This window comes from Anser brachyrhynchus (assembly GCF_964034855.1).
Source record: "Anser brachyrhynchus genome assembly, chromosome: 11".
Taxonomy (NCBI): domain Eukaryota; kingdom Metazoa; phylum Chordata; class Aves; order Anseriformes; family Anatidae; genus Anser; species Anser brachyrhynchus.
The window spans coordinates 20,187,733-20,212,496 of NC_137706.1; the positions used below are offsets into that span (position 1 = coordinate 20,187,733).

At 41.9% G+C, this 24,764-nt stretch overlaps 2 protein-coding genes and 1 long non-coding RNA gene across 5 annotated transcripts in view; 2 read left to right on the forward strand and 1 right to left on the reverse strand.

Moving 5' to 3' along the window:
• Window positions 1–258: 258 nt before the first annotated feature.
• Window positions 259–6,980, reverse strand: TIPIN (TIMELESS interacting protein). The gene is made up of 7 exons (XM_080551528.1): window positions 6,845–6,980; window positions 5,751–5,844; window positions 4,809–4,884; window positions 3,669–3,791; window positions 3,091–3,154; window positions 1,063–1,260; window positions 259–913 (listed from the first exon to the last, which is right to left on the reverse strand). Exons 1-7 carry the CDS (start codon window positions 6,975–6,977, stop codon window positions 735–737), a joined length of 867 nt encoding a protein of 288 aa, XP_080407654.1. The 5' UTR covers window positions 6,978–6,980; the 3' UTR covers window positions 259–734.
• Window positions 6,981–7,113: 133 nt separating this feature from the next.
• Window positions 7,114–9,398, forward strand: LOC308176162. 2 transcript variants are annotated; one of them, XR_013938115.1, is made up of 3 exons: window positions 7,114–7,237; window positions 7,802–7,972; window positions 8,798–9,398. It is a non-coding gene; the product is annotated as an uncharacterized lncRNA (long non-coding RNA). The 2 variants fall into 2 exon arrangements; XR_013938116.1 differs by having other exon boundaries at window positions 7,201–7,305.
• A 7,433-nt stretch (window positions 9,399–16,831) lies between these two features.
• Window positions 16,832–24,764, forward strand: part of MAP2K1 (mitogen-activated protein kinase kinase 1) — a 37,476-nt gene continuing 29,543 nt past the window's right edge. Inside the window, exon 1 of one of the 2 annotated variants that reach the window (XM_080551518.1) lies at window positions 16,832–17,065. In XM_080551518.1, coding sequence (XP_080407644.1) covers window positions 16,986–17,065 — 80 coding nt within the window. In that variant the 5' untranslated portion in view covers window positions 16,832–16,985. Of the gene's footprint in view, window positions 17,066–19,865; window positions 19,999–24,764 lie in introns of those variants that run through there. The other variant, XM_080551520.1, reaches the window with a different exon arrangement.

Genomic DNA, 24,764 nt, shown 5'->3' on the forward strand with positions numbered 1-24,764 from the left:
CTGGTAACTTTGGACTAGTTTCTTGTTCATTCTACAGAAAGGTTATTTTATGGCTGTTGCTATTGCGTAAGAGGCAAAAACAGCATTGTAAAAGGAAGATGAAACAGAGCTTCAAGTTAGAGAACAGGATTAGATGAAGAAAGATAGCTAATTTGTCAAGCTATGGTCCCGTAAGATGTACTTGTCTAGAGGATGTTTAACTTGCACCAGGGAGGGGGAAGTTTTGAGTGCCTGTAGTGTAACAGCCTCATACAAGAATTTCAAGTTTGACTTCTGAAATTTAATAGCTTCTGTTTTGTAAGAACAAGATACAGGTACTTGATAAGTGAGTTAAAAAAAACAGGATGCTTGTTCAGACTTAACTCTCCTGTTATGTATCTTCCATTAAAAACCTGAATACAAACTTGACCTCTCAACATCTCAGTTTGTTCAGTTTGACATCAACCGTAAGAAAAGGTCAGAGTAGGCTAGAAAACTCACTAACATTTCCTAAACAATGTCAGTGAACAACAACAAAAGAAGTCCCACATGCTGCTAGGATGAAGAATGGTGTCCTGCCTGCCAGCATAGGGAGCAATTCATCGGCAGTGTGAAGAAAACAGTTCTGCCCAACCATGCAGGCGTCACGGTTAGGGCTTCCCTGCACTTCTGGAGACGGAGTGTGAAGAGCCAGCAGCTTTTCAATAAAAGTGGTAGTACTTAACAGAAGCACCCCACCAGGTTAAGAAAGTCACTCAAGGGCTGGGAAAAGGTCTCTGCTTTTCACTGACACATTCCAATTCTGTATCTCTGTCCTCAGCTTCTGTAACAGCAACCGTGGGCACAGTAACTTGAGGGTCTTCTGTGACACCAGCCAGGTCCTGAGCAATGGGGGTATCAAACTCCTCCTCTTCTGGGTAACTAGGAGAGAGCTCTGTTAAAAGAAAAACAAAATGGCCCACAGTGAGAAAGCGCTGCTGCTGTGTGTTTAATGACTGCAGTTTGTCACCCGAATCACGGCTCCTGACTCGGGAGCTCAGTTGTCTAAGCTTATTACATTAACACTTCAGTCAGAATTCTTACCGTTGTGTTGCGACTGGCTGTTGCACTGCATCTTCGCTTGCCTACGTTCCAAGGCCAGCTGCCTGTTCCTCTTGATCCGCTGTTGTTGCTCTTCTGTGAGAGTTGTACTAGGCAGAGAATCAAGGTCTCCTACGTTCCCAGAGCACGGATATACTTCTTCGTTGGCTGTATCCAGTCCATTGCTTTCACCTCCACCATCTGGATAAAAATTGAAGGCGTGAAAGGGTGAGGAGGGGCAGAAAGCAGCACTTTGAACACAGAGTTCTACTGCTAAATATCTGTCAAAGCGTTTTAAATAATTTCTGATTATATTCTACATTTTAAAACAGTTACAACAGATGAAGATCATTCTGTGATTTAGTTTTAACTTGCAATGTTCTGTCTAGGTCCATATTTCTGATATTCAAGATATAAAACAAAATCAGAAGAACCCAAACACACTTCAGTAATAAATACTGAAGTTTAAGGGAAGTACAACTCAGGGTACTAAGTTAGCAATTGTAAGCCGTGCTTGACGGTTGAAGGGACAGTAAATTCAAGCTGTTCTTACCAAAAGGCCATATACTTTTCTTCCCATCCCTCTGGAAAGTGGAAGGAGTAGTTACAGGAATCAGATTCACCACAGACATTAAATAGCTGAGTTCACTGTGCTGCTATTACAGAACATTTACTCATCGTTTGCTAAGATGAACACATACAAAATGGAGGCAGACCAATTCTGTCACAAAACTTCACCCACAAACAGAGAAGGCAGGGCACTCTTTTGAAAGAGTGCCTGAGGCCAAGTATGCTTGTGCCTCCGCAGTACTTTAAGCCCATGAACAGAGAAGTTAGCTGACAAGATTTTTTTTTTTTTTTAAATACAATACCCTAGATTGAGTTTTTATTTCAAAACACAAGACACCAACTCGAGTTCTTCAGCTGAGGACTGACCAGCTGTAGCAGTACACTGGCTAACACAGTTCAAGAACTCACCAGCACTGCACTGAAATACAAATGTATGGAACCATCGCACAGAAAAATCTGATAACTCTACAGACGCTGTCGGCAGGAACCATTTACTTCACTATTTGTGGCTGCTTACGGCTGCATTCCATTTCTAGCAAATGCAGCCAACAGCAAAGACAGCCACACAGCATTAACCACCCCCACGGTTTTACCCACAAGTAGGGCAAGGCTGTAGCATTGGGTAACTCATTCCCCAGGTGTGAACACAAACCAGACAACAGGTAGATAATTGTTTCAAGAGCAATCAGCTTTTTACTTCACAGAGTAAAAGCAAAAAAAAAACATCTGCAACAGACCATAGGAAGGGCTATAAAACTCTCATTTCTGCTAATGAACTTTCTTTTAAATGACTATGTGAACTTCGCTCCCTCTTTTTAAAAGTCTGTTTGTTTCTGACTTATCTAAAAGTCATCACCTGAGTAGAAGAGACTCCTGAATTATCTATTTGTTAAGTGGATAGATTTTGATATCAGAAGAAAGAACACTGAATAGGCATACAGCAAGACCGACACACGCATCAGTGCCCACACGCATTAGTAAGTACTTTCCCTATAGAAGACTAAACATCCCGACTCCGCTGTAAGAGCTGGTAGTATAAAGACAATAATGAATTCTTGATTTTGACACTAATAAGATCCAAGAGTTCTTCAGACTGCACACTCGTAAGACTAAAATAAAAATCATGAGTATCTTTATTTGATAATTGCAGTTCTGGGTTTCTTTTTTTTCCAAGAATGTGGCTAACACCACCAGTAGTAACACCCACTTTTCATTTCCTTCCTCTATGCCATGCACTTTTAAATATCTACAGAAAGCACTTCAGTCTGAGTTCAGTTTTGTAGTTCTGAGTCTCACAGAAGCTTGTTTTTTTTTTCCCCCCTCACCAGAAGCCTGGTTTTAAAATAGAGGACCACTCAAGAATTTCTTCTAAAATAAAAAAAAAATGTATCATTAATTTCTGGTTGGTAAGAGGGGAAGAAAAGTTTTTAAACCACTGAACTAACAGTGTAACAAGCATACCTTCATTACTTGTGAAGTCTTCAGATAAAATAGGAAGATCAAGTCTAATCCGTTTTAGGCAGGTCTGAAAATGAAGAGAAATTAATGTTTCACCTGTGACAAAATCTTTCGTGTTATGTTGGTATGTTTTCAATAGTACTCGCAATTTCTCTTTACATTTTGTTACTCTAAAATAATATTCCCTTCATTATGTCTGTTAGAATGCTGTGGATTGCTTTCCTAGCCTTTAATCTGTCACCTAGCCAAACGAAGCAGCATTCTTCCTAAGTCTTCCTTTGCAGGTTCAAACATTAGAAGAGTTCCAGAACTCTTCAGCAAATTGCTTTGGTAAAGATGCCCTGTAAAAGTTGAAGCAGATTCTCTGAAACATTAAATAAAGATTATATCTAAATATCAGATGCCTTAAATACTTCAAATACTGGAAACAACTCTAAAATGAGAGAATGAGAGAAATGTATTTAAATAACATTATACACCTAAGCAGTATGTATAACTTATATTTTCTTTTGCCGTATAATTGTTCTAAACCTGTTCCTTACACTATTGCACAAAGACAAACTGACAGGAACAATACATACCTGAACTTCCTTTTTGCTTCCCAGAGACTCTACTTTGTCAATAAAATCATCAAATTGCAATTTTGGAAATAATCTATGAGCCCAGTGTTCCATGTGTCGTATAAGTGTCTTCAAGTCCTCTGCCTTAAACATAAAACAAGATACCCAGCTGTTAGAAGTTGATTAAGTCAGCAGAGTGCAGAAGTAAACATGATAGTTATGTTTCTAAAAAGATTAAGCACCTGCAGCTTGAAAGTCTCTTGAAAATGTAAGTAATATGAACGCTTGGGTAATCATTCCTCCCATAATGAAGTCTGTGAGTGCAATTTCAAGCTATGAGAAAAACAGTGATAAGAGCTCAGGGAAAGCATTTGCATATACCGTGAAACACTTGATAGCTTCTGAAAAGTTGCCCTTAAGCAACCTAGGGGTGATCTCAATCTAAAAAAATAATATTAATGGGGAGCAGCTGGTATTTATTTTGATATTTAGAACACACAGAAAAACATACACCTAAATAACCTTATCTGATAAAAATTTTTGCTCAGATTAGAAGTATTGTCCAGCTTCTCTGTGCCTCCAGTCGTAAAAAAATTTTATACCCTAAGTGTTTTCTGTAAACCAGAGACACACTGGCATTCTTGCAAGCATGCCAGCAGTCTCCTTGTATGCTAAGCATATCCAAGACAATAAAGCAGTTTGTAGAGAATATACTGCTATGTCATATACTTTTAATATCAAAAATTTTGGAATGCAGGCGTCACAACAGCCAGAAGACTGTCACTTACAGAGGAAATCGATCACGAAACAAAAAGGTAAGACATTCCAGATATATTAACAAGTCTTATAAGCCCGTTCCAATTCCCAACGCCTCTTTCTACGGACAATACAGAAAGTCATAGACATGGTATTCCAGTTTTGAAGAAGAGACAAAAAGCTTTAATGTCAAAACATTTATTTTGTTAAGTAGTCTTGTACGGTTTTGTTTAAGCTTATAACTACAAACCTCAGCAGGGTACACCCAAATACTGTTAGAAAGCCCCCTTGCACATAACTGGCTAACCAGAGATTAATATCAATCCTTCCCACATCAGAAAGGCAACAGTCTATCAATTTAAACTGATCTTCCAGGAAATAACTCAAAAGTTCATTATGTCTTACCTCATGCCCCTTACCCTTGAACTTTACATTGTCAAACATATGTCTTAAGGCAGGAAGTCCTCTTTCTGAAACTAACCTGTAACAGGTGAAGTTATTTGAAAACCAACTTTCTTTTTTAATAAAAACAAACAAAAATCCACATTGCTTATATTGACTAAAGCTACAGAGCTCTATTTGAGAGAGATGCAGAATCAGGAGCCATTAAGAAAACACAGGAAATACAATAAAGACTGCTGTAAGACATGAGACTTTCTTCAAAAGTCACACTACGTATATTCCTAGTCCAAGCTGCTTTTTGATTTTGGGTACACGGCAAGAAAATGGAACGGTCAGTTCTAGTATCTATATCGCCGAAGCAAAACTTGTTAGAAACACGATCAAAGCATCCACCTGTGTTATCAGTGAATAACTTCATCACTATCTTTAAAATGAAAGAAATTGGAAGCTCAGATGCTTTCCGTCACTCATAAGGAACTTAAAACAGTTTTAGTGATAAAAGCAAGGAAAATACTAAAATCCTTTACACGGAGTTTACCTAGTTTGTAAGTAAGACGGGTGTTAGCCATACTTTAACCTTACAGCCACTGTTATACTGAGAATTTATTCTGAAACACATTGGAAATAAAGAAAGCCACAATACTAGGTCTAAAGCAAAATAAAGAGAATACAGCTGGAAGAGTCCTATGCATGAATAATGACTATCTATTAACAAAATTATTAGTTACGTTTTAAGTCCCAAGGAGACTTCAAGAAAGTTAAGAGTAACAGTAGCATTATATAGGTAAGCATGGAATAAAAGCTTGAGAAAGAGCACACCAGCACTTTCATCTCCAAAATCCTTGATATTTGACTCGGCTATGACCAAGCAGATATTACTGTAACCTTAATTATTACGCCACAGCCATACACCAAATTCATCAAAGAAACGTTATGCAACAATACCTGTGAGCATCTAATTTAGGTACTGATCTTTTAACTGCTTTCCGTGTAACTGCAGAAGAATCCTTCGTCTGTGACTGTTGGTTTCCATCTGGTTCTAATAAAGAAAATAACATACTGTAAGTACATAGCACAAATGGCATCAACTGGAATTATACTACATAAAATTTAAGTTTCTACCCTATCTAAAGGGCAACAGCCATAAGCATTCCAATGCAATAGTACTCCAAATAAATGCTTGCATATTTCGTCTACCTTCTCACGCAAGTCTGGTACGAAAACAGGTATCTTACTATTCTGAAGGATCAACCTTCCTAGCACAGGAAAATTTTTCTCTTTCAGCCAACCTAGTTTTAGAACTCTAGTACAGCCTTCAAAAATAAAGAGGTTATGTATGAACACAATTGGGTGCCTTTTAAAAACCAAAGTTCATGTTTTTTTGATTAGGGCTAGTGTGTACGCTTGACTACAGCGGACAAGGTACCACTGTCCATCACATTTCAGAATGAATAGTTATTTATTACACTGATTTCTTGTTTAACATTTTGATACTCTGAACATCAGGAATTCATCGGAAGTTCAGTTAGAACTCTCGTTTTCATATATCAAAGAATTGTAGCCATCCAAAACTGATCCTTTCTAGTGAATAGGCATAATAGGGACCAAGGAAAACATGTATTTAACATTACTTTTACTCATAATTGGCTATAAATAATAGCAAAAATAACGTCATTATACTTTCTATTAGCTTGTTCAGTACACTAGATTACACTAAGATCTCCTCAAATACAAATAATTTGTTTTACTGTCCTGAAGTGCCATGGATGTTTTCTAGGTCATACATTCTAGAAAAGCTACCAAATTCTAGCTGGAATGCTACGTTCGACATTCCTGTGCGTGCGTATACTTTCATGGAACCTGCAAAAATTAATTTTTCCCACAAGTATGAATGCACAGAATCAAGCGCAGCTTCAACCTGAATTGACTACTTTTTTTTATAGCTATACAGGACTATTTTTATGCAGCGAACTCCAGTACAACCCCCTAACACCGGTCTCCGAGCACCCCAGCCCAGGAGGCTCCCGGCGCCCTCCTACCTCCGCGAGCCTCAGCCCAGTCAGCCCCGGCCGCCCCCGGAGAGGCGGGGGGCGGGAGGGGCGGAAACTTTTCGTCTTCTGTGTTCTCGTAGTCGGGGAGATCGAACAAGTTGTTCTCCAAAGGGTCTATCATGGCCAAAAACGAACGTTTCCGTTCTCCTCCTGCAGGAAATACCACAGCGTTTAAGCAGAAGAGCCCGGCGCCCGAGTACCTCAGCGCGGTACCCGCTGAGGGGAGGCACCGCGAGAGCCGCCGATGTCGCGAGACCCCGGCCTGAGGAGAGCGGCCGCGGGATAGGGCGCATGCGCGGAGGCTGCTGCGCCGCTTTTGGCGCCAAAAGGCTGAGAGGATAAGGGAGGGGAAGGGCTGGGCGTTGAGGCGCTGCCCCTCAGGTGAGGGGCGGCTGGGGGCTGTTGCGCCCCGGGAAGGGGTTTAGCGTTTTAAGATTTTAACGTAGCAGGTATCGAGCCTTACGCGATGTTCTGGTTCTGGGGGAGGGCTTCGGGACAGGTCTCCGGCCATTCCCCGTGCGAACGCCCGTTGAGCCTTCTGGGAGCCCAAAGCTCGGCCGGTTGGTGTCCGGGCTGTGAGGGACACGGGGGGGCCGTGAGATGGCGGCCGGCCTCGGGCTGGGGGCCAGAAACAGCGGGAGCAGATCCCTCAGGGGGAGCCGGGGCGGCCTCTTCTCACAGATAACTAGTGATAGGACTAGCGATTCCCTGAAGAACTCTAAATACAACTGCAAAATGAGTTATAAAGTTATATATAAATATATATGGGTTATAAAGTTATATATAAACATATATATATCCCGCATATATAAAGTTATACAGGCGGGATAGCTCCCAAAGGCACGTGCCCAGCACTGAAATAAACCACATACCTACTTTATAACTCATTTGAGTTATGCAAATGAGTTATAACGTTGTAACTCATTATATGCTTTTGAGTTATAGTTCTTCCGCGAATCATTTTGGCAGCCCAGGTGGGACGTTCTCTGCCCGGCCGCAGGATCGGCTGCGCCGCAGGCTTCGTGGCGCACACCGGGAGAATTTCCCTGGAGGAACTCCGCTCCTCGGCTGCTCGCTGCAGGGGCAGACAATGACCTGCTGCACCATGGAGAAACGGTATGTACTTTGTATAAAAAGGGGGGACCCCCATAGTTAGGACAGCTGGTAAATCGCGCAGAGACATCGCACATTAAGGCACACCAGAAGTACTCAAGTAACTCAACAATGTGATCTTTGTCTCCAGACTAACCCCCAAAATAACGCCAAACTAAAACTGGGTTGAACTGGAAAAGGCCGTGGGCCCGGGCAACAGTGGCAAATTGACTTCTCTGAACTTCCAAGAAAAGGGGGGTATCGATATTTACTGGTGTTAACAGATACCTTTTCAGGATGGCCAGAGGCTTTCCCCATCAGGACTGCCAAAGCCCGAGAGGTAACCAAGGTATTGTTACAAGAAGTAACACCACACTTCGGAGTTCCAGCCACCACGTCCTCAGACAGGGGGCCACACTTTATCTCAAAAATAGTACAGCAAACTAGTCAGCATTTGGGCATAGATTGGGAACTCCACACTCCATACCGCCCTCAATCGAGTGGTCAAGTGGAGAAAATGAACCATTTGATCAAACAACAATTTGTAAGGTTAGGGCAAGAACTTGCCCTGGCCCCAAGCTCTCCCACTAGCATTGCTGCGGATTTGGACTAAGCCCCGATCTAAAGAAAAATTAAGTCCTTTTGAAATGCTTTATGGGAGACTATACGGGGTCCAGAAGGGAATGTCTCCCCAGGTTGGGGAAGAGACGCTGACTATCTATATGGTGGCTTTGAGTAAACAACTTAGAGAAATAGAAAAACATGTGGCTGGAACTCAGAGTAGAGAGCTGGATGGACCGGTGCATGACATACAGCCTGGATATTATATATATGTTAAATGTCTTGCAGAGAAAACGTTGAAACCACAGTGGGAAGGACCATACCAGGTGCTCCTTACTACCTTCCCTGCAATTAAGATCAAGGAACAGAGTGCCTGGATTCGCCATTCTTGAGTGGAGAAAGCCCCAGAAGCCCCCTGGAAAGTAACACTGGGTGACAGTGAATTGAAACTAAAGCTCACTCGAGCAAAATGAAGACGTTACGGTCAGGAATATTTAGTAATATAGTTTGCAGAAATTTAGTTAACAGAATTGTTTTATTTGCGTGGCTTATAGTTGTTGTTGTTGTGATTCAAGAATTGGAAAGTGCCTCTATGATAACAGAGAATGGTGAGTGGCCTTGGTCCGAAGCCGTAACAACGGAGGATAAGAGCATTAATGGAAAATTAGCAGTTGTGGTTATGTGGCAAACAAATGGTGACCATTTACATACATTATCACAATGGCAAAAATTAGGAGAAGAGTGGATACACCAAAGAACCGCAGGGGACGAAATTAAAATAGGGTGCCAAATGATTAATGGAACGACCCACAGGAAAGTAACAGGGATTTTAATAAAACCGATTTCCAAAAGTGGCCAGCAAGAAGGTTGTATCCGCCCAGGTAAATTAGATTGTTGGTATAATTTTATATTAACACAGACCGTAGTAGTTAGCTGTTTTTGGACTGATAATGGCCAAGAGCTGAAAATCGAGGAGGGCGAGGGCCTCATATTAAATTTTACAATATATGCTGTACTTCCTACAACAGTGGAGCCCCCTACAACCTATGCGAGCACTCAAGTGGCCCAACCCCAAACCAAACTTAAACCCAAAATTTATGAAACAGGCCCATATTTAGTAAGGAACACAGGCCAACAACAATTGTTATTTAATCCAGAATGGTCTCTCAAGCGTGTTGAATTGCTAATGCAAATTAACATCTCGGAAGTTCAACCAGCCTGCTCTCCTTTCCTAAAGACATCATTTGAAGGCTGGACAACATATTTACAAAAGCAAGAACACCTCAGGGGCAGGACGCGTAGAGACTTAACTGGAATGCTAGGAACAGGATTAGGAGTTTTAAATGGAATTGATTGGGAAATATTAATGAATAAGCTGGCCACTGCAACAAGTGATTTGACAAAACTAAAACAGCCCCTACAATCATCCTTATTGGCATTGGGAACTAGGCAAAGGCAGGTTTCAAAGGTATTATTGAGATGGGAAAAGGCTGAAGACCAAGACCACAAACTAATAATAGATGCACTTAGTATGGTTCAAGATAACGTATCTTTAGCTTTTAGTTGTATGCAAGCACAGCTATGGATGCAGGCAACAGCTGCCTTGATCATTAGGGAAGGAAGTGAAGGCGTTTGGAAGGACAATGCCAATGATTTTGAGAGGAAGTTCCAATCTTGGTGGACTCTGGTAAATTTTACCTATGATCCCACTGTTAACATGGCTACTGCCTTTGTGATTACTATACATAATGCCACAGTTTATGTTATCCACCCCATCGTTGCGCTAGGATTAAACCATGAGGAGACAGTGCTTTATCCTTCAAAGCATAGAACATGGGCACGGATGGTGAATGGGAAATGGCAGACTGTAAATCTGGAATCATGCGCTACCTGGGAACAACAAGGATTTATCTGTGAGAGCAGCACAATTGACGCTCGGGATGTATGTCTTGACACTGAGCAAGGTGTTTGCCACTTTGAAATTCATCCAAATACCAGTCAAAAGACTATGCTTGTATATATTGGTCAAGGCTGTGTGTGTTTAAGAACTGCTTGTGCTTTTGTAGAAGTAGATAAGGAAAATATAACTCTCCCTAGCAAAAATCATTCTAACTTTTGTATTTGTAACTTTGTTAGAATTTTCGGGTGTGATTTTCTATATATGGCACCAGTGGTATCCCACCAGTTAATCAAGTCTAACAACACAATGTATCACAAGTTATTACCTACACCTATTGGGATGAGCCTCACGTTAGTGAAGCAATTAGTTAAACACCAAGACCTGATCAAAATTTTGAAAGGCATTCAGGAAAATGGAGAGAAGACTCTAATCACTGTCCATCATGATACAAAGGAAATAAGCAGAGTTCTGCAAAGAGTAAAACAAGACACAAATCACAACTGGTGGGATGCACTCTTTGGATGGTCGCCAACTGCAACTGGGATTTTGAACACATTGTGTCACCCAATTATTGTTTTATTGATATTAGTTGGTATAAGTTTAGTATTGTCTTTTGTAATACTTGTTTGGAATTGGAAAATGTTACAACGAACGGCGATATTAACTTCCTTGTCAAAAGTACAAGGCAAGGCATTGAGGGATACGTATCGTAGAGATTGGGAAGAAGAATTTTTGTATTAAGTAAAAGAATTTACTAGATTTTCTAGAAAAGGGGGGACTGAGACATGGGGTTAGAAATTAGAGGGCAATTGATTAAGAGTGGATATGTAGACAACACTCATTGCTTAATACGTGCTACGCAAACGCAGAAGGACTGATAACTAGCATACGAAGCGGGGCTAGGCGGAGCTAGGAAATGCATATGCATAGATGTGTTGCGAAACAATGCATATGTAATATTTTAGGGGATAAAAGAGAACGCGAGTGAGCGAATTGTTGTGTATGCCTTTGGGAGCTATCCTGCATACGCCCGGCGCCGAAATAAACCACGTATCTACTTTATAACCCATTTTGCTTTTGAGTTGTAGAGTTCTTCCGCGAATCACTAGAGGGAATGGCCTCAAGTTGTGCCGGGGAGGTTCAGGTTGGAAATTTCTTCTCAGAAAGAGCGGTCAGGCATTGGGATGGGTTGCCCAGGGCGGCGGTGGAGTCCCCATCCCTGGGGGTGTTCAAGGAACACTTGGCCATGGTGCTGAGGGACATGGGGTAGTGGGTGACGTTGGTGGTAGGATGACGGTTGGACCAGATGGTTTTGGAGGTCTTTTCCAACCTTAACGATTCTGTGATTCTGTGGCCTGAGGGGCTGAGGTCCTGACAGCTTCATGGAGCAGAAGGAGCGAAGTCAATGACAGTGCCTTAAGGGAACTGGGTTTCTCTGGTATCTCTCCAAATTTGATGTAGGTAATGTACCTGTTAATTTAATGTATTCCATCTAACACAGTAAAATCAATTACAAGGACTTTCAATTTAAAGCATAAATGTATTACCCTTTAGTCAATATGATTTTAACCGTGTTTAAAACATGTATTCCCAAATGCAGGAGCATCTTTTATAGTCAGGAGTACACATAATATAGTAAACATGTTGATGGATTTATTGGCATTCAATCCATTTTTCTGAACTTTTTAGATACGACCGCTTTCCTCAATACAAAGTATGAAAAATACACACAGAGATACTCTAGTTATTATAGATCAAGTGCTGCTGATTTCCAACCCAAGCACTGTAAAGATGTCATAAAATTACTGAAAATCCAATTTCTATATAGAGAGCTCTTTATATTGGAATTAATAGTCCCTCTACATTAAAAATGTTTATCCACAAAGGAATTAGGTTTCGAGTGTAGCCTGAATATCAAACTTACAACTATTAGTGTGACGCATCTTTTCACTTCAATGTTCTCCTTAATATTTAATGCTTTTTTTTTTGTATGTGAAATAATTGGGTTTTAAATTCTTAGGTAGTGGCAACTGAACTTGCTAGAGCTAACAGTTTCACCACGTCAGCTGGTCTATATGAGCAGAGCTTTGTCCTGTGACGGGTGTTTTGTCTTACCCAGAACAGGTAGGTACTGAATATTAACAAGTGCTTTGAGAAGTATAAAAAATACTATCCAAGAGTTAAAGTGGAAGATCATTTACAATCTCTGTAGAGGAGTACAGTGTTATAAAACCTGTCATATTTATGCAACTGATTAATCAATATTTTTGAAGAATGTTTAATTGGAGGTTGGATTTGATGTCCTAGGTGGTTCTTTCCACTCCTAGGTTCCTAATTAAATGAAAAGCATATGCCAGCAGGCATTGATTATTGGTTTTTTCCCCCCAGAAAATGAATAAGCAGACACATGCTGATAAAATAATAAGCCAGAGGGCTTATTAAAAAAAAAAAAGAAAACCTTGCCTCAATTCTAGAAAATACTTCTGGTTTCTAGTTGGGGTGAAACAGAAGCATTGTTTGTTTTTGTATCAAATAGTGTTATTTAATTACAGAAAGTGCTGAAAATTAGCACTTTGGTTTTTTTATTTATTTTAAACGCCTCATTTCCTGTTTTATGTTACACATGATATATGGCAGAGAAAATCCGTAAAATGGATGATTGGCTACTTCTACATTTGGAGGGTTTTATATCGGCAAAGCTGTTCATGCAATAAAAGTGCTCCTGATCCAATGAGCCCTTGGCTGTATTGGTACCAGGGTAGCTGTGTTAGTGGGAGATCAGACCTCACAGAAGGAGAAATGTTCAGATATTTGTGGGTTATAACTTGTTTATAATCTAAATTTTATATTATGCAGTCATCTTAAACGTTAATTTTTAAGCTGTTGGTACACTACTCAACATTTCAGATAGTGTTCCAATCCAAAGTGGTTTTTTCAATCTCTGCTTCTGGAGGAAAATAAGATGTGCAAGAAAGACCGTGATCTCTGGCTGGTTGAAAGAAAGTATGTCTGTCAGCTGCCTTCTAATAATTTTTGATCCTGTAGACTAATTTCATTCAAATTTGAATCAGGCTTCTTAAATTCTGTTGCTTTTGGGACTAGTTATTTCCTTAAATTGCTCTGTTAGCCACTAAATAGATTACAAAGTATTAAATCTTTCAAATAAAAGTTTGCACGCATCTGTTCTGGCAGTAAAATATGCATCTCTTTGTGGCGATCAAGTTTTAAAAATAGGGGTAATTCAGTGGTGCAATTAATGTATCCAATAATCACATTTTCTTTTTCCTGCAAGAAACTAGACAAAATTTGGCAGGGTAGTTCCATGACGGAAAAAAGTAGTAATGAAGAGAAGCTCCTTTGATGCATTTCTGTTCACAGGGACATATTTCAGTTCTATTTATTTCCAGTGGTGCTAGAATCAATCGATCAGAATGCCTGCCTGTTCAGAAGTCATTCACAGAGATTACACCACCTTATATTTTTTCTTTATCTTTTCCTGTGGGATCCACCTTCAGAAACACCTGTTCAGAAAGCAAAATGCAGTTCCTCCCACCGAGAATGTTTGAATTCCCAAAACATGTTTTGGTTTGGGCTGGAAAATACGCTTGTGTTTCGGTTGCAAATCTACTGAAGTTAAAGCTGTTTGTTTTACAGAAGTTCAAAGCAATCTATAAGAATTTTGAAACATTTCAAATGTACTATATAATCATACACAGGAAAATTGGGCGTTCAGGAAATAATACTTTGCCTGTATAGATCAGCATGAGGGCCATTATTGACTATAAACAACAACAAAAGACAAAGCAGGTGTTCTGTGGCATTTTCAACAAAGCCCAGGGGTCACTCATCTCTTAGGTCTCTGCAAGGTTCCAGGAGTGCCCGTGGAAGACAACGATGGCGAGAGCCATCACAGAAGCGGTTCATGGAGAACCATTACACAGAAACAGTTCTGTATGGTATCAGTACAGAGACCCGCGTCTTTATTTCTGTATTCAGTCAATTCAAAAATCCCCTTGTTTTGTCTGTAGGTCAAAGGGCCTTTAAAACAGATGTGTGAATTCAATCATTTTTCCAAGATTCCACGGGACCATGCTTGCAATGCAAGTGTAACGTGCTCCAGAGGAGGGAGCTGTCTCTTAGTGTTTGCAATGTGATGGAGGGACCATGTCTGTGAATAGCACACCTGTGAAAATAATAATTCAATCTTTTCTATTTTAAAAATGCGCAAGAAGTTAGGAACAATATCGCATTTTTGCATAATATATAACGTACCTTGTTCATAATTTCAGTTTCTATAAAAGCATTAATGACTGCTTTGATTATTTTACTTTTGAAAATGATAGAACAGTAAAACGTGGAATTGACATTTCTTCATACAAAGTATTTCCAGTGTAAGTTTTGTTACGGAATTCACTCTGACTACAGTCAGCTAGGGTGATCTGTGATGCATGCTTCTTTCCTGCTATGTTTCAGAATTTCTCCATACTGAAACCTCTGTTTTCAGTAGGTATGTCAATCATTCAGCTGTTGGCTGGGTATTCCGCACATATGGAATACCCAGCCAACTCTGTCGATCCAGATAGGTCCGTAGGTAGCACGCCAATATTCTATTGCTTCCTCTTGAGATCTACAAGTAAATGACCAGAATCTTTAAATTCTCCTTCTCAGGAAGAGAACTGGCATGGAGGGATGGCTGATTGTGGCTGAAGAAAAGGGACTTTCATTACTGTAAAGCAATTTTGCTTACGCCAGATGAGATCACCAATGGACAGGAGCGAGGTTGCTCAGCTCTTGCTGAAGGTAAGGCTAGCTGCTGTCCTGTCAGCATGTCCCGGGCTGTAAATGTGGTGCGTCAGGCAGAGCCACGCTCTTTCAGCCATACGAGGTGTACCTGCCGCACCTGGCCCCGCTGCTGCAGGACACCCCCATGTCCCCACCCCACCCGACTGCCTCCGCTTCCCCAGCAGCGTCCCTCTGCTCCCACTGCTCTTAGCGCTCTGGTTCGCATTCCTCCATTGCTGTGTGGCAGTGCTTTGTAGATGTTTGGAAGCAAGCTGATTTTAAAGCGAGGTAGCACTCAGCTTATATCCCAAGGTGGAAGCTTTTTTTCAGCAACGAGGTGGCTTTAGTTCTCTGGAATTTTAACCTCATATTTCTTTTGGTGTATTTCTCCCTGAAACAACCCATATACAAGACACACTGTTCCCTCCGTGGAATAGGATTGTAGCCTTGTTCTTTGTTAGTTCAGGACTTGTGTTTAAAACTGCTAAAAAATTAGTGTGTTCAGAACATACAATGCCAATATACAACCTTGTCTTTTTTATTACTATTATTTTATAAAGCATACTGTCTCAGCCATATCTCACTTCTGTATGCCAATATATGATAGAGAGCTCCTGGAAAGTAACATTTTTGTTTTACCTTTAGGCTGCCAAAACTAATGCAATTACAAAAACCCCCAAACAGTGATGTGAGTCAGAACTTCACAGAAACGTACACGCACAAAACCACGATCCCATTAAGCATGAAAGGCCTGTGACCAAACCTGATCATTCCTAGCAGCTACAGAAAATAAAACAGTCCAGAGAAGCGAGAATAACACCTTTGGCCTTGTGTTTTCGTACTCATTCTGCTCTTTATAACTCACTGTTCTCTGAGTGTAAGTTTCCTTTTCCATTTTTACTGCAGGCACTTTGGTTAAAAAATAAAAAATAAAAAAAAAAATCAGCAGCCGCGAGTACCCCAACATGAGGTTTTTGTTGTAATTATAAATACGGCAGTTCCCGTGTCTGGGTGCATTAAGGAGGGAGATAAACAAACAGCTTCACAAAACACGCCTTAGCACCGTGGTTTGCTCTGCGGGGAAGATGCTGGGGCTCGTTGCACGGAGCTGCTTCACGTGGTCGTGGTGAGAGCTCTCTAAAGGAGAAGAGCAGCACCAGCAGCACAGAACCCGCAAAACTTCAGCCAAGCCTCGAAGCAGACGTGAGGCTTTTGCCAAGCCCTCGGCCTCGGCCCGCCGCCCCCGGCCACCTGCAGCTGGGGTTTGAAAGGAACGAAAGAAATGGGGAGTTTGGGGGTTTAGAAATGAAGTTCTTTTAAACTGGTTTGGGTTTGTAAAAAAAAAAGTTAAATCATTTTAAAGTGAACAAGGTCTCGCAGGCGGCAGCGATGTGGTGTTCCCCACGGGGAGCGAGGCAGGGCAGGGAAACCGGCAGCGGGGGGGAGCGGGACCCCCGAACCCTTCCCGGGACCCTCGGACCCCCGCCCCCGGGCCTCCTGCGCTCCCCCCCGCCCCTCCCACCAAGTGAGGGCAAAGCGCTGTGAGGGCACAACTCCTCTGCGGCTTCACCCTCCGCAAGCGCGCATGCCCCTGCCTGGCCTCCCCTCCCGGGGGGGGCGGGGGGCGGCTCGCGCAGGCGCGGTGCGGAGGAAGGGCGCGGCCTCAGCACGGGCAGCGCGCGCCGCCGGCACCAGCTCGGGGCCGCTCCGCTGGGGGGGGGGGAGCGGGGGCGGCCGGGCAGCGCCTGAGGCACCGGCACCGGGCACCGGGGGGGGGGCCGCCCGGGGGCCGCCATGCCGAAGAAGAAGCCGGGGCCGATCCAGCTGAACCCCGCGCCCGATGGCTCCGCTGTCAACGGGACCAGCGCCGCCGAGTGAGTCAGGCCCGGGGGAGGGGGTTCGCTGCGGGGCCGGGTCCCAGAACGGGGCCGTTATGGGGTTCTACCCCCTGGGGGGCGCCTCACGCCCCCCCCCTCCCCCCCCACCGGTGGTCAGCGGCTGCTGGAGGGTGTAGGGTGAGCGGGGGGGGGGACGAGGAAAGCGTGTGTAATGTGGGGGGCGTCTGTCAGACGGCTGGGTTATGTAATTATGGGGTAAGGGCCAAGTTCTGCCTTCCTAATAAACGTGGGTGCAAAGAAGTTATACTGGGAGTCGCGAATTTGTAGGAAAAGTGATGGGTTTTGTTTGTTATCTATCCCCTCCTTCACTTTAAGCTAATGTCAGCGAAGCTGTTTCTCAGTAACTAGCATGTAATGCTAGGGACGTCTGTGAGTGCGCTGGGAGAAGATGTTCTTGAGTTTTCCTGGCTCTAGTATGAGCGTTACACCTTATAAAATAAAGGAAGGTAAGCCTAGGCTAATCATGGGCATGCTTTTTTAAAGCATTGCTTACGAAGTAGCACTTGAGCACACTCATGGTAGTTAGGCTTCGTATTGCGATGGCAGCACCGTGAAGTGTTACAAAAGGAGCTTCCTCGAGGTTAACAGGTCTGTGTTCACCTCTTCATCTTTAGGCTAAGGTGATGGACTAGCTCCTAACGGAGGCGTGAAATACAGATGCGTGTTGGAAGAGTGCATTCCTTTCCCTGTATGGTTACTTCACTCTTCTTGGATACATAAGCAGAGCTCCGACGTAGCTATGTACTGCGCTGTCAGGATATGCAGTACAGAGCTGCACTGAGATGTACAGGTGTCAGGCTCTGAATTGTTCCGTGTGTGGTGGTGTTGCCACATTTTCACGCAGGCTCAGACCTCGTTTAACCTCAGAATATACTCGGTATCTCACAGCTCCCGCTGTGATGTTTCTAGCAAAGTCTTTTGATGACGAACTGAACGGTGAGCTCTCTTAAAAACTATCTTGTGGCAGGGATTCCTGATTGCATAATATTTAGATCATAATCCTTAGATACAGTTTTTGCTCTGGATCAAAAGGGGAAAGGTGTTATTTTTATATTTGTCTGTATAGCACCTTACAGTTGATTTTCTTCAAGGCAGTTGTAGATAGGCTGATACAGTTTTCAGGGATCCCTCCTGCATACTGGTCTTGTTTTATGGAATAAATCTGATATACCTATCGCTTATTGTGCTGCCTAAAGTTAAGCACCAATCAAGTACTGTATTAAATACTGCATATCTTAAATATTTCTTCATTTAAGAAACAGCGTTCATCTGAAATTGCTTAGATGTCTGATACTCATTTACTTTTTGGAAACGTACAGAGAGACTCATGGGAGTGTAGAGTCTTGCTTACGCCAATGAAGAGTCTTGCTGCATTTTCTGTTTTGTATGTTATTTGGTATATGCATCTCCTAGACTTTTGCTCTTCATTATACATTAGTCCTATACCTGGCTTTTGCCAAGCGAAGAGGCGTGTAAAGTATTTTTAAAAACAGCAGCCTAGAGAAGAAGTAAGTCCGGTAACCTGTTGTCCCCTAAACAGCCAGAATTAATTTATTTGTGGGATGAGGGTATATAAATCCTCATTGTGAAAGACTTTAGGTTGCAAAGCATAGTTGCATCAGAATATCAGAATTTGGAAATGGTTTTGGCATGAAGCTGCAAACAGTCCTTTTTTTTGTTTGTTTCATCTGCAACCTTTCTTTTTTTTCTTTCCTGCCGTGCAGTTTTTCCCTCTGGTCAGTGCTTGAAATCAACTGTAGAGGTGTTTGTCAGTCTGTATACATGGTCAAGTGTTTCAAGTATGTTATGCAGCTGCAGACTACCATATTAACACTTTCTGAAGCTTTGTTCCTGACTTAATGGAATTTTGGCTGAGTGAGTCTCCAGCTACTTATTTGCTTCCACCATACACAAACCTGTCACTTTGATGCAAATGATCTTGGCTGCTTCCCTGTTCTTTTTCAGAGAAGTGAACCTCTCAAGAGAGAATGAAAAGAGCTCGAATTATTTAGTTAAGTAACATGAAGACTGAGCGAGAGGTGATACGATTGCTCTCTGTAAATGCGCGAAGGAAGTTTCTTAGGCTCAAAGGCAGGGCTTGCACAAAATCAAAAAGGTACTGCTTGGCCATCAGTGATCTTATGTCAGAAATCGGGAACTTTCTAGCTGTGGGTCAGAAGATTCTGTAACGTTCTGAACAGCCACATAACCGTGCTAGTTTTTAAAATACTGAAGCTTAATACTTTTGGGAATGGGTGCATGTGATACTTGGACTTCCTGGCAGAAAGGAAGGGGAAAAGGCAAAACTAAAAGAAGAAGGGACTGGGTGGTTGAGGATGTCTTGCTTCCCATGCCTGTCGTGTCCTCTGTCTTCATCCTTATTTGGCGTTGGGATCTCATTGACGGGAGCGAGCAAATGCTTGTAGGGTGAGGGGTAGCGCGCTGAGAAGTGTGCATCGGAGGCTCGATCCACACTCACATTAATTATTTTTAAAAAATCCCGTCAGAGTGTTATAAAGGAGAAGTAGAGTACTTGCAATTTAAATATGTGCATATGGCATATTCAATTCAATTTCACACTGTTTTACTCTGATAACAGCTTTTGTTATTTGTAGCTTGTTGTATGCAGTTATTACTTTATTAATCCGTGCAGTGTATTTTGGTGCTCTCTGGCGCCTTTCAAATCCCTAGCTACTCAGTGGACAATAGAGAACACGTATTACAAGATTTTTCTGTGCTGTGAACTTCACTTCTGTTTTTGACATTTCCTGCTGAGAAGTAGTTACCCAGAGCTGAACCCATGCTGCTGCTCTTGAGCTCCTTGGTGCTTTACATCATCGGAATGAGGCTGCGATGACGCTGGCCAGCTGCAGGCTTAATTTCATTCTGGTACTTCTGGAACTGCACAGGTATGCACGTACAAGGGTTTTGCAGAGAAAATGGGAGAAAAACGAAAGAAACCTGAATGCAGTAAAAGGGATGCTCCTTCCCTTTTGACTGAAAGTGATAGGATAGTTCCCTGTCTTAATAGCCAAAAGGAACAAGAACAAGATCTCCACTTTCTCTTCCTCTCAAACTTAGGTTTCCATCCTTTTGAATATCTGATAGTTGTTGCTCAATTTCTAGGTTTATTTAAATCCAAACTAGACACACAATATGAAGTAGACGCTTTGCAAAGAGGTAGGAGGGGACGTTTGAAGATTTTGTATTACAATAAGCATTTTGTTCACATGAGAACAAAGTTACCTCCATGTCACTTTTAATTACATCTTTACAAAAACAGTTAATCAGAAGGAAGGGTTGCATTTATAACGAGGGAGTTATTTTGATGTAAAATGCCAGTGAAAACACGCACAGCTAGTTTTCACCGTGCTCTAGGTACTCCAGTAAACGCCAGGTCAGGTAAGGGCTATGTGTATGATATTTACAAACCATGCCAAAATAGGACTTTCACTGTCTTGTCTTAGCAAGTATCAAAAACGCAAGTATTTAAGTGTGGTCACCTTACCTGAAGTGCTTTTGACTGAGAAGGCACAAAATGCAAGAGTTCTATAGCTACAGCCCTGTAGTATAAACTTATTTAAAAATCGGTACTTTTTTATTCATCAAAACCTATCATTTATGCGTTACGCTGTGCAGTGAGTTTTGAAGTGTCCCACTGACCTCAGGATATTGGATGAAAATCTGCTGGTTAAAATTCCGATGTCCAGAAGGATACACATAGGAAAAAAAAAAAAAAAAAAGGTAATTTAAGATCTCAGGGCATGGATTTAATGTTTAATGAGAGGCTGTGACTAGAGAATGTCTTGGCATGTAATGTAGGCTATTTAAAAAATGCTATTAGAAAAAGTGAAGTAAATAGTCGATACAACATCTTGTCATTGAATGCAACAATCCAATCAGCCGCAAAATGAGATGGAGCCTTATAATTAGTTTTTTAGTTCGTTTGTCTGTCGTGGAAGAGATTCCTGCTACAGTTAAGAGCGTGTATTAAAGTTTGTTGCAGCTTAAACCTTTTCCTTTCAGAAGAGATGTTTTCTGATTGTTTTGCCTGTCCATCGGTTGCACGTACCAGCAGAAGTGCTCTAAAGCCTCGCTTTGTTACTTACTGAGTAAATAAAGACTGCTACTCTCTCTGGTACTATCATTTGAACCTTCCAGAAGTGCCTGGGACTAAAAACTTCTTAACAGGGTGTCGCTTTTGTGTTGTATAAGCATTCATATGGAAAAGGTGGTCGCATTTGAAGTCTGGTTTTTTTCCATCTGTTTAAAGAATTTTGAAATCCCCAGCTACTTACTTATTTTGGTAACAGCTGCTAGCTCCCAAATCGAGCCTAAGCCTCAGCCTCTGCTCCAGGAGGATGGTGCCAAGCAAGTCTCAGCTGTGACAGAGCAAGGTATGATGTGATGTGGAACGAGCGGAGCAGGACTGTATTCTTGGTGACTGGCACTAAGGACAGTGCAAAAGAATGTTTCTGTTTTGCTTTTATGTGGAAAAAACACATGAAAGGAAAAGTGGAATGTGGAATTTGCCATCTTTTAGTGTGCTGTAAGGAAGTAGGTTTTCGAGAATATAAGAAGGTGCTGGCTACAGGTTTTTACCACCTTAGGGACTGTATTTCTTCCCAGGACGTGTCTTGAAAGAAAGTCTGAAGGCTTTCTGAACTTTTCTGAACCTAATTGTTGCCAGTGGTGCTTACATGTGTTCTGTCTTAACTGCAGCATATCCTCATCTTAGAACTGCTCAAAGCAACGCGTAATTTCTTAGAAATTGACTGGCAAAATCCAGTCATAAACTATACTTCAATTCTTAATGTGAGCTTTTTCTTGTTGCTTTCTGTTTATCCTGTTCAAATTGCATTGAGGAAGCCACCAAATAGCTGGCATGACCTCTGAGTGCAGCTGCCTGCATTTGATAGTCAAAGAGTAATTCGGGAATTACGCAAAAGTGGCTTGAACTTCCATTTGTATTGACATTTCCAGGAGTTGCTTGCTTGCGATGTGTCTTGCAATTTTCATGTTTTTCAGCATCTTCTCAAGGGAGCTTCAGTTTGGGCTTCGTAGGAGTAGGTGGGGATGGGAGGTTGATTTTGTTTTTATTTATTTGCTTTTTGAGGCTTGCATTGAGAACGGGAGTGGTGGGAGGTGAGCAGCAGGATCGGTGAGCTGCTCTCAAACAGACCTCGTTGCAGCAGAATCTGTCCTGCACAGAGTAAATCTTTTTTGGCTCGCTTTTCTTGGATGTGAGTTTAGATGAAATGACAGGAAGGTTTTCACCAAGTTGTTTGTTTTAATGCTTGCTGGATCACCGCTGCTTTTGTTGTTTTGTTTTCCTTTGCTTTAAAAACCAAATAGTCTCTGATGAGAGGCAGCCCCTGTATGGGATTCCTTTGACTTCAGAGGATTTCTGTGTGCGTATCGTGTTCTGGAAGATTAGGTCCTGAAATTTTATGACTGAGCTGGCAAGATTGCTATCGCACTGAATGTGTACAGGGAATTACTGCAGACCTGTAAATATTTACAAGAAAAATTCAGAAAGCTTTTTTCAGAAAAAAGCTCCCCTACTCTCTGCTAATGAAGGATTAGCCAAGCTCAGAAATACATGTGCTATGAGAGAACGCGTTTTGGGCATGCAGTCATAAATGCTAGATAACTTCAAGTAAACTGAGTCTTTTGTTATTCACTAAGTCCTCCAAATTTAGCTTAAAACATACTCACTTAAGCAGATTTAAAATGAATGCTATTGAGCCTGGCACGGGCCTTCATTGAATTAGAAATAGCATTTTAATAATTAAGCTAATAGAGCATATGATCTGTCATAATAAAACAGGTGAAAGTAAAAGCCTGCAGCACGAACTTTTTGTATTATTTCTAGAAGCATGTGCTGAAAAAATATGAGTAAGCATGTGCAGCTAATACAAAGCTGACACAAGTGGCAAATTGACCTCTGCTGTTCTCAGTTGTAAACTAAACGCTGTTTTATCAAGTCTGGATGTAGGGAAGGTAGTAAGACAGTTAATACTGAAGTAAGAGTACCGAGTCTTGTTACACATTTACACACACGTTTAGGCATAATAACTGTAATGGAAATGTACTTTAATTCTGATGATGTGGTCATTGTTCAGAAAGCATAAATCAGTTTATTAGAGTTAAATAAACTGGGAATAAAGATGTTGCATTCCAGTGATATCACAGGTAAGGAGAGTGCTGGTGGTTAATATGGAGCCAGCAGTTTTTTTTCCTTTTCTGCCCTTTACAACAGCAGTTCTGCAGATGGAATTAGAAAGGTGTGATTTCACGATTGCACACATGCGAGATCCTGCTGCTTCAGAACTTCTGTCCTCCTCTTGCTCTGCCCACGTGTTCCTGAGGCTCCTTTTCTTGCATCAGCTCTTTCAGTGAGTCAGGCATCTGTGCTGATCCAGCCGAGAACTTACCCACCAAAAAATCCCAGATAAATTTTTGTGGGGCTGACCTCTTGGGCTCACATTAGCGCTGGTGTAGCCCCATGGTGAACTTAATCAGGGAGATATTCCAGCTGAAAATACACAGTTTTTTTTAGTGATCTTTGAAGTGTATCTGTTCTGAGTGGGGTTACTCAGGAATGAATGAATGGCTGGGGGCAGAATGGTGCAGAGCCTGTGCCAAGAGCCCAAATTTTTGCAGGATTATGTGACTGCATACCCAGAGCCTGGGAGATACTACAGAGAAATGCAGAGATTCAGTAATTACAAGTTTCAGAGTAGCACATCTTTTAATTGAATAGTCTTAGATCTTTGTCTCGAGAGGACCAGATTACCTCCGAGATCTTCCAATATTACTTAATAGTCAAAGAAGGCTTTTTCATTTAAAAAAAATTAAAAAGAAGGGGACTAGGCAAGCCCCGTATGCAGCAGAACTCTTAGTTTGGCATAACAGCAGTGCTGCTGTTGTTAATCTGGGCAAAGGGTCTTTGCTTAAGTGCCGGCTGGGGGGAAAAAAAAAAAGGCCTTAAATTGTGGGAAGTCTACAAGGCAGGAAATACATCAGTGAACTATTTGAGTGGATACTCACTAAATATTTCAATGTACACAGGAGAAGCATTCTGAAATGAACTGGGGAAGGAATCGTCTGTTACGGGCAGTAAACCTAGATGGCCCCTTTAAATTATTAAATTTTCCAGTACAAAAGCTCCCCCATCCTCCTCCCTGTGTTACCCTTTTCACAGCTGCTGGAAGCTGCATTTGTTCTCCCGTCATTGCCCTGGGGACTGCCTGGGATTTAGAAGTTTATGGATTCCACTGCCAAAGCACAAAATCGTCTCTCCAAGGAAGCAATGGTAGTTGGCAACATCAGCTTCTGGGCTGCTGAATTTTTGGGGAGGGCGTTCTGTCTTCCCACGTTCCTCCTTTGTAAGGAAGCAATGGAATCTTGCTTCTGAAGGCTTGCTGATACTGTTAGGAATTGGCAAGCAGATGACTTCTGGTTTGATGTGCATTCAATATTACTTACTCAGGCAATCTTTTATTCTTTGGAATGAGCGTGCGAGCCTTTCCGCCAGTCAGTGCCCCCAGCAACTGAGCAACCGGGCAAGGCTAACTCCCTGCTCAGCATCCCTTTGCAAACATCTGCTGTTCAGCCGTTGACCCGAGTCTTGTCTGAACAAGAGGAGAGTGAATTCCAGCAAACTTCTGCC

Bases quoted from the DNA above. Each gene is read 5' to 3' on its own strand.
- TIPIN (XM_080551528.1), bottom strand. From the start codon at position 6,977: ATGATAGACCCTTTGGAGAACAACTTGTTCGATCTCCCCGACTACGAG. The intron at 3,155-3,668 runs GTATGTATTGTT...CTTCATTTTCAG, and splicing joins GAAGCAAAAAGGAAGTTCAG to ACCTGCCTAAAACGGATTAG. The intron at 1,261-3,090 runs GTATGCTTGTTA...ATTTTTATCCAG, and splicing joins AGACTTCACAAGTAATGAAG to ATGGTGGAGGTGAAAGCAAT.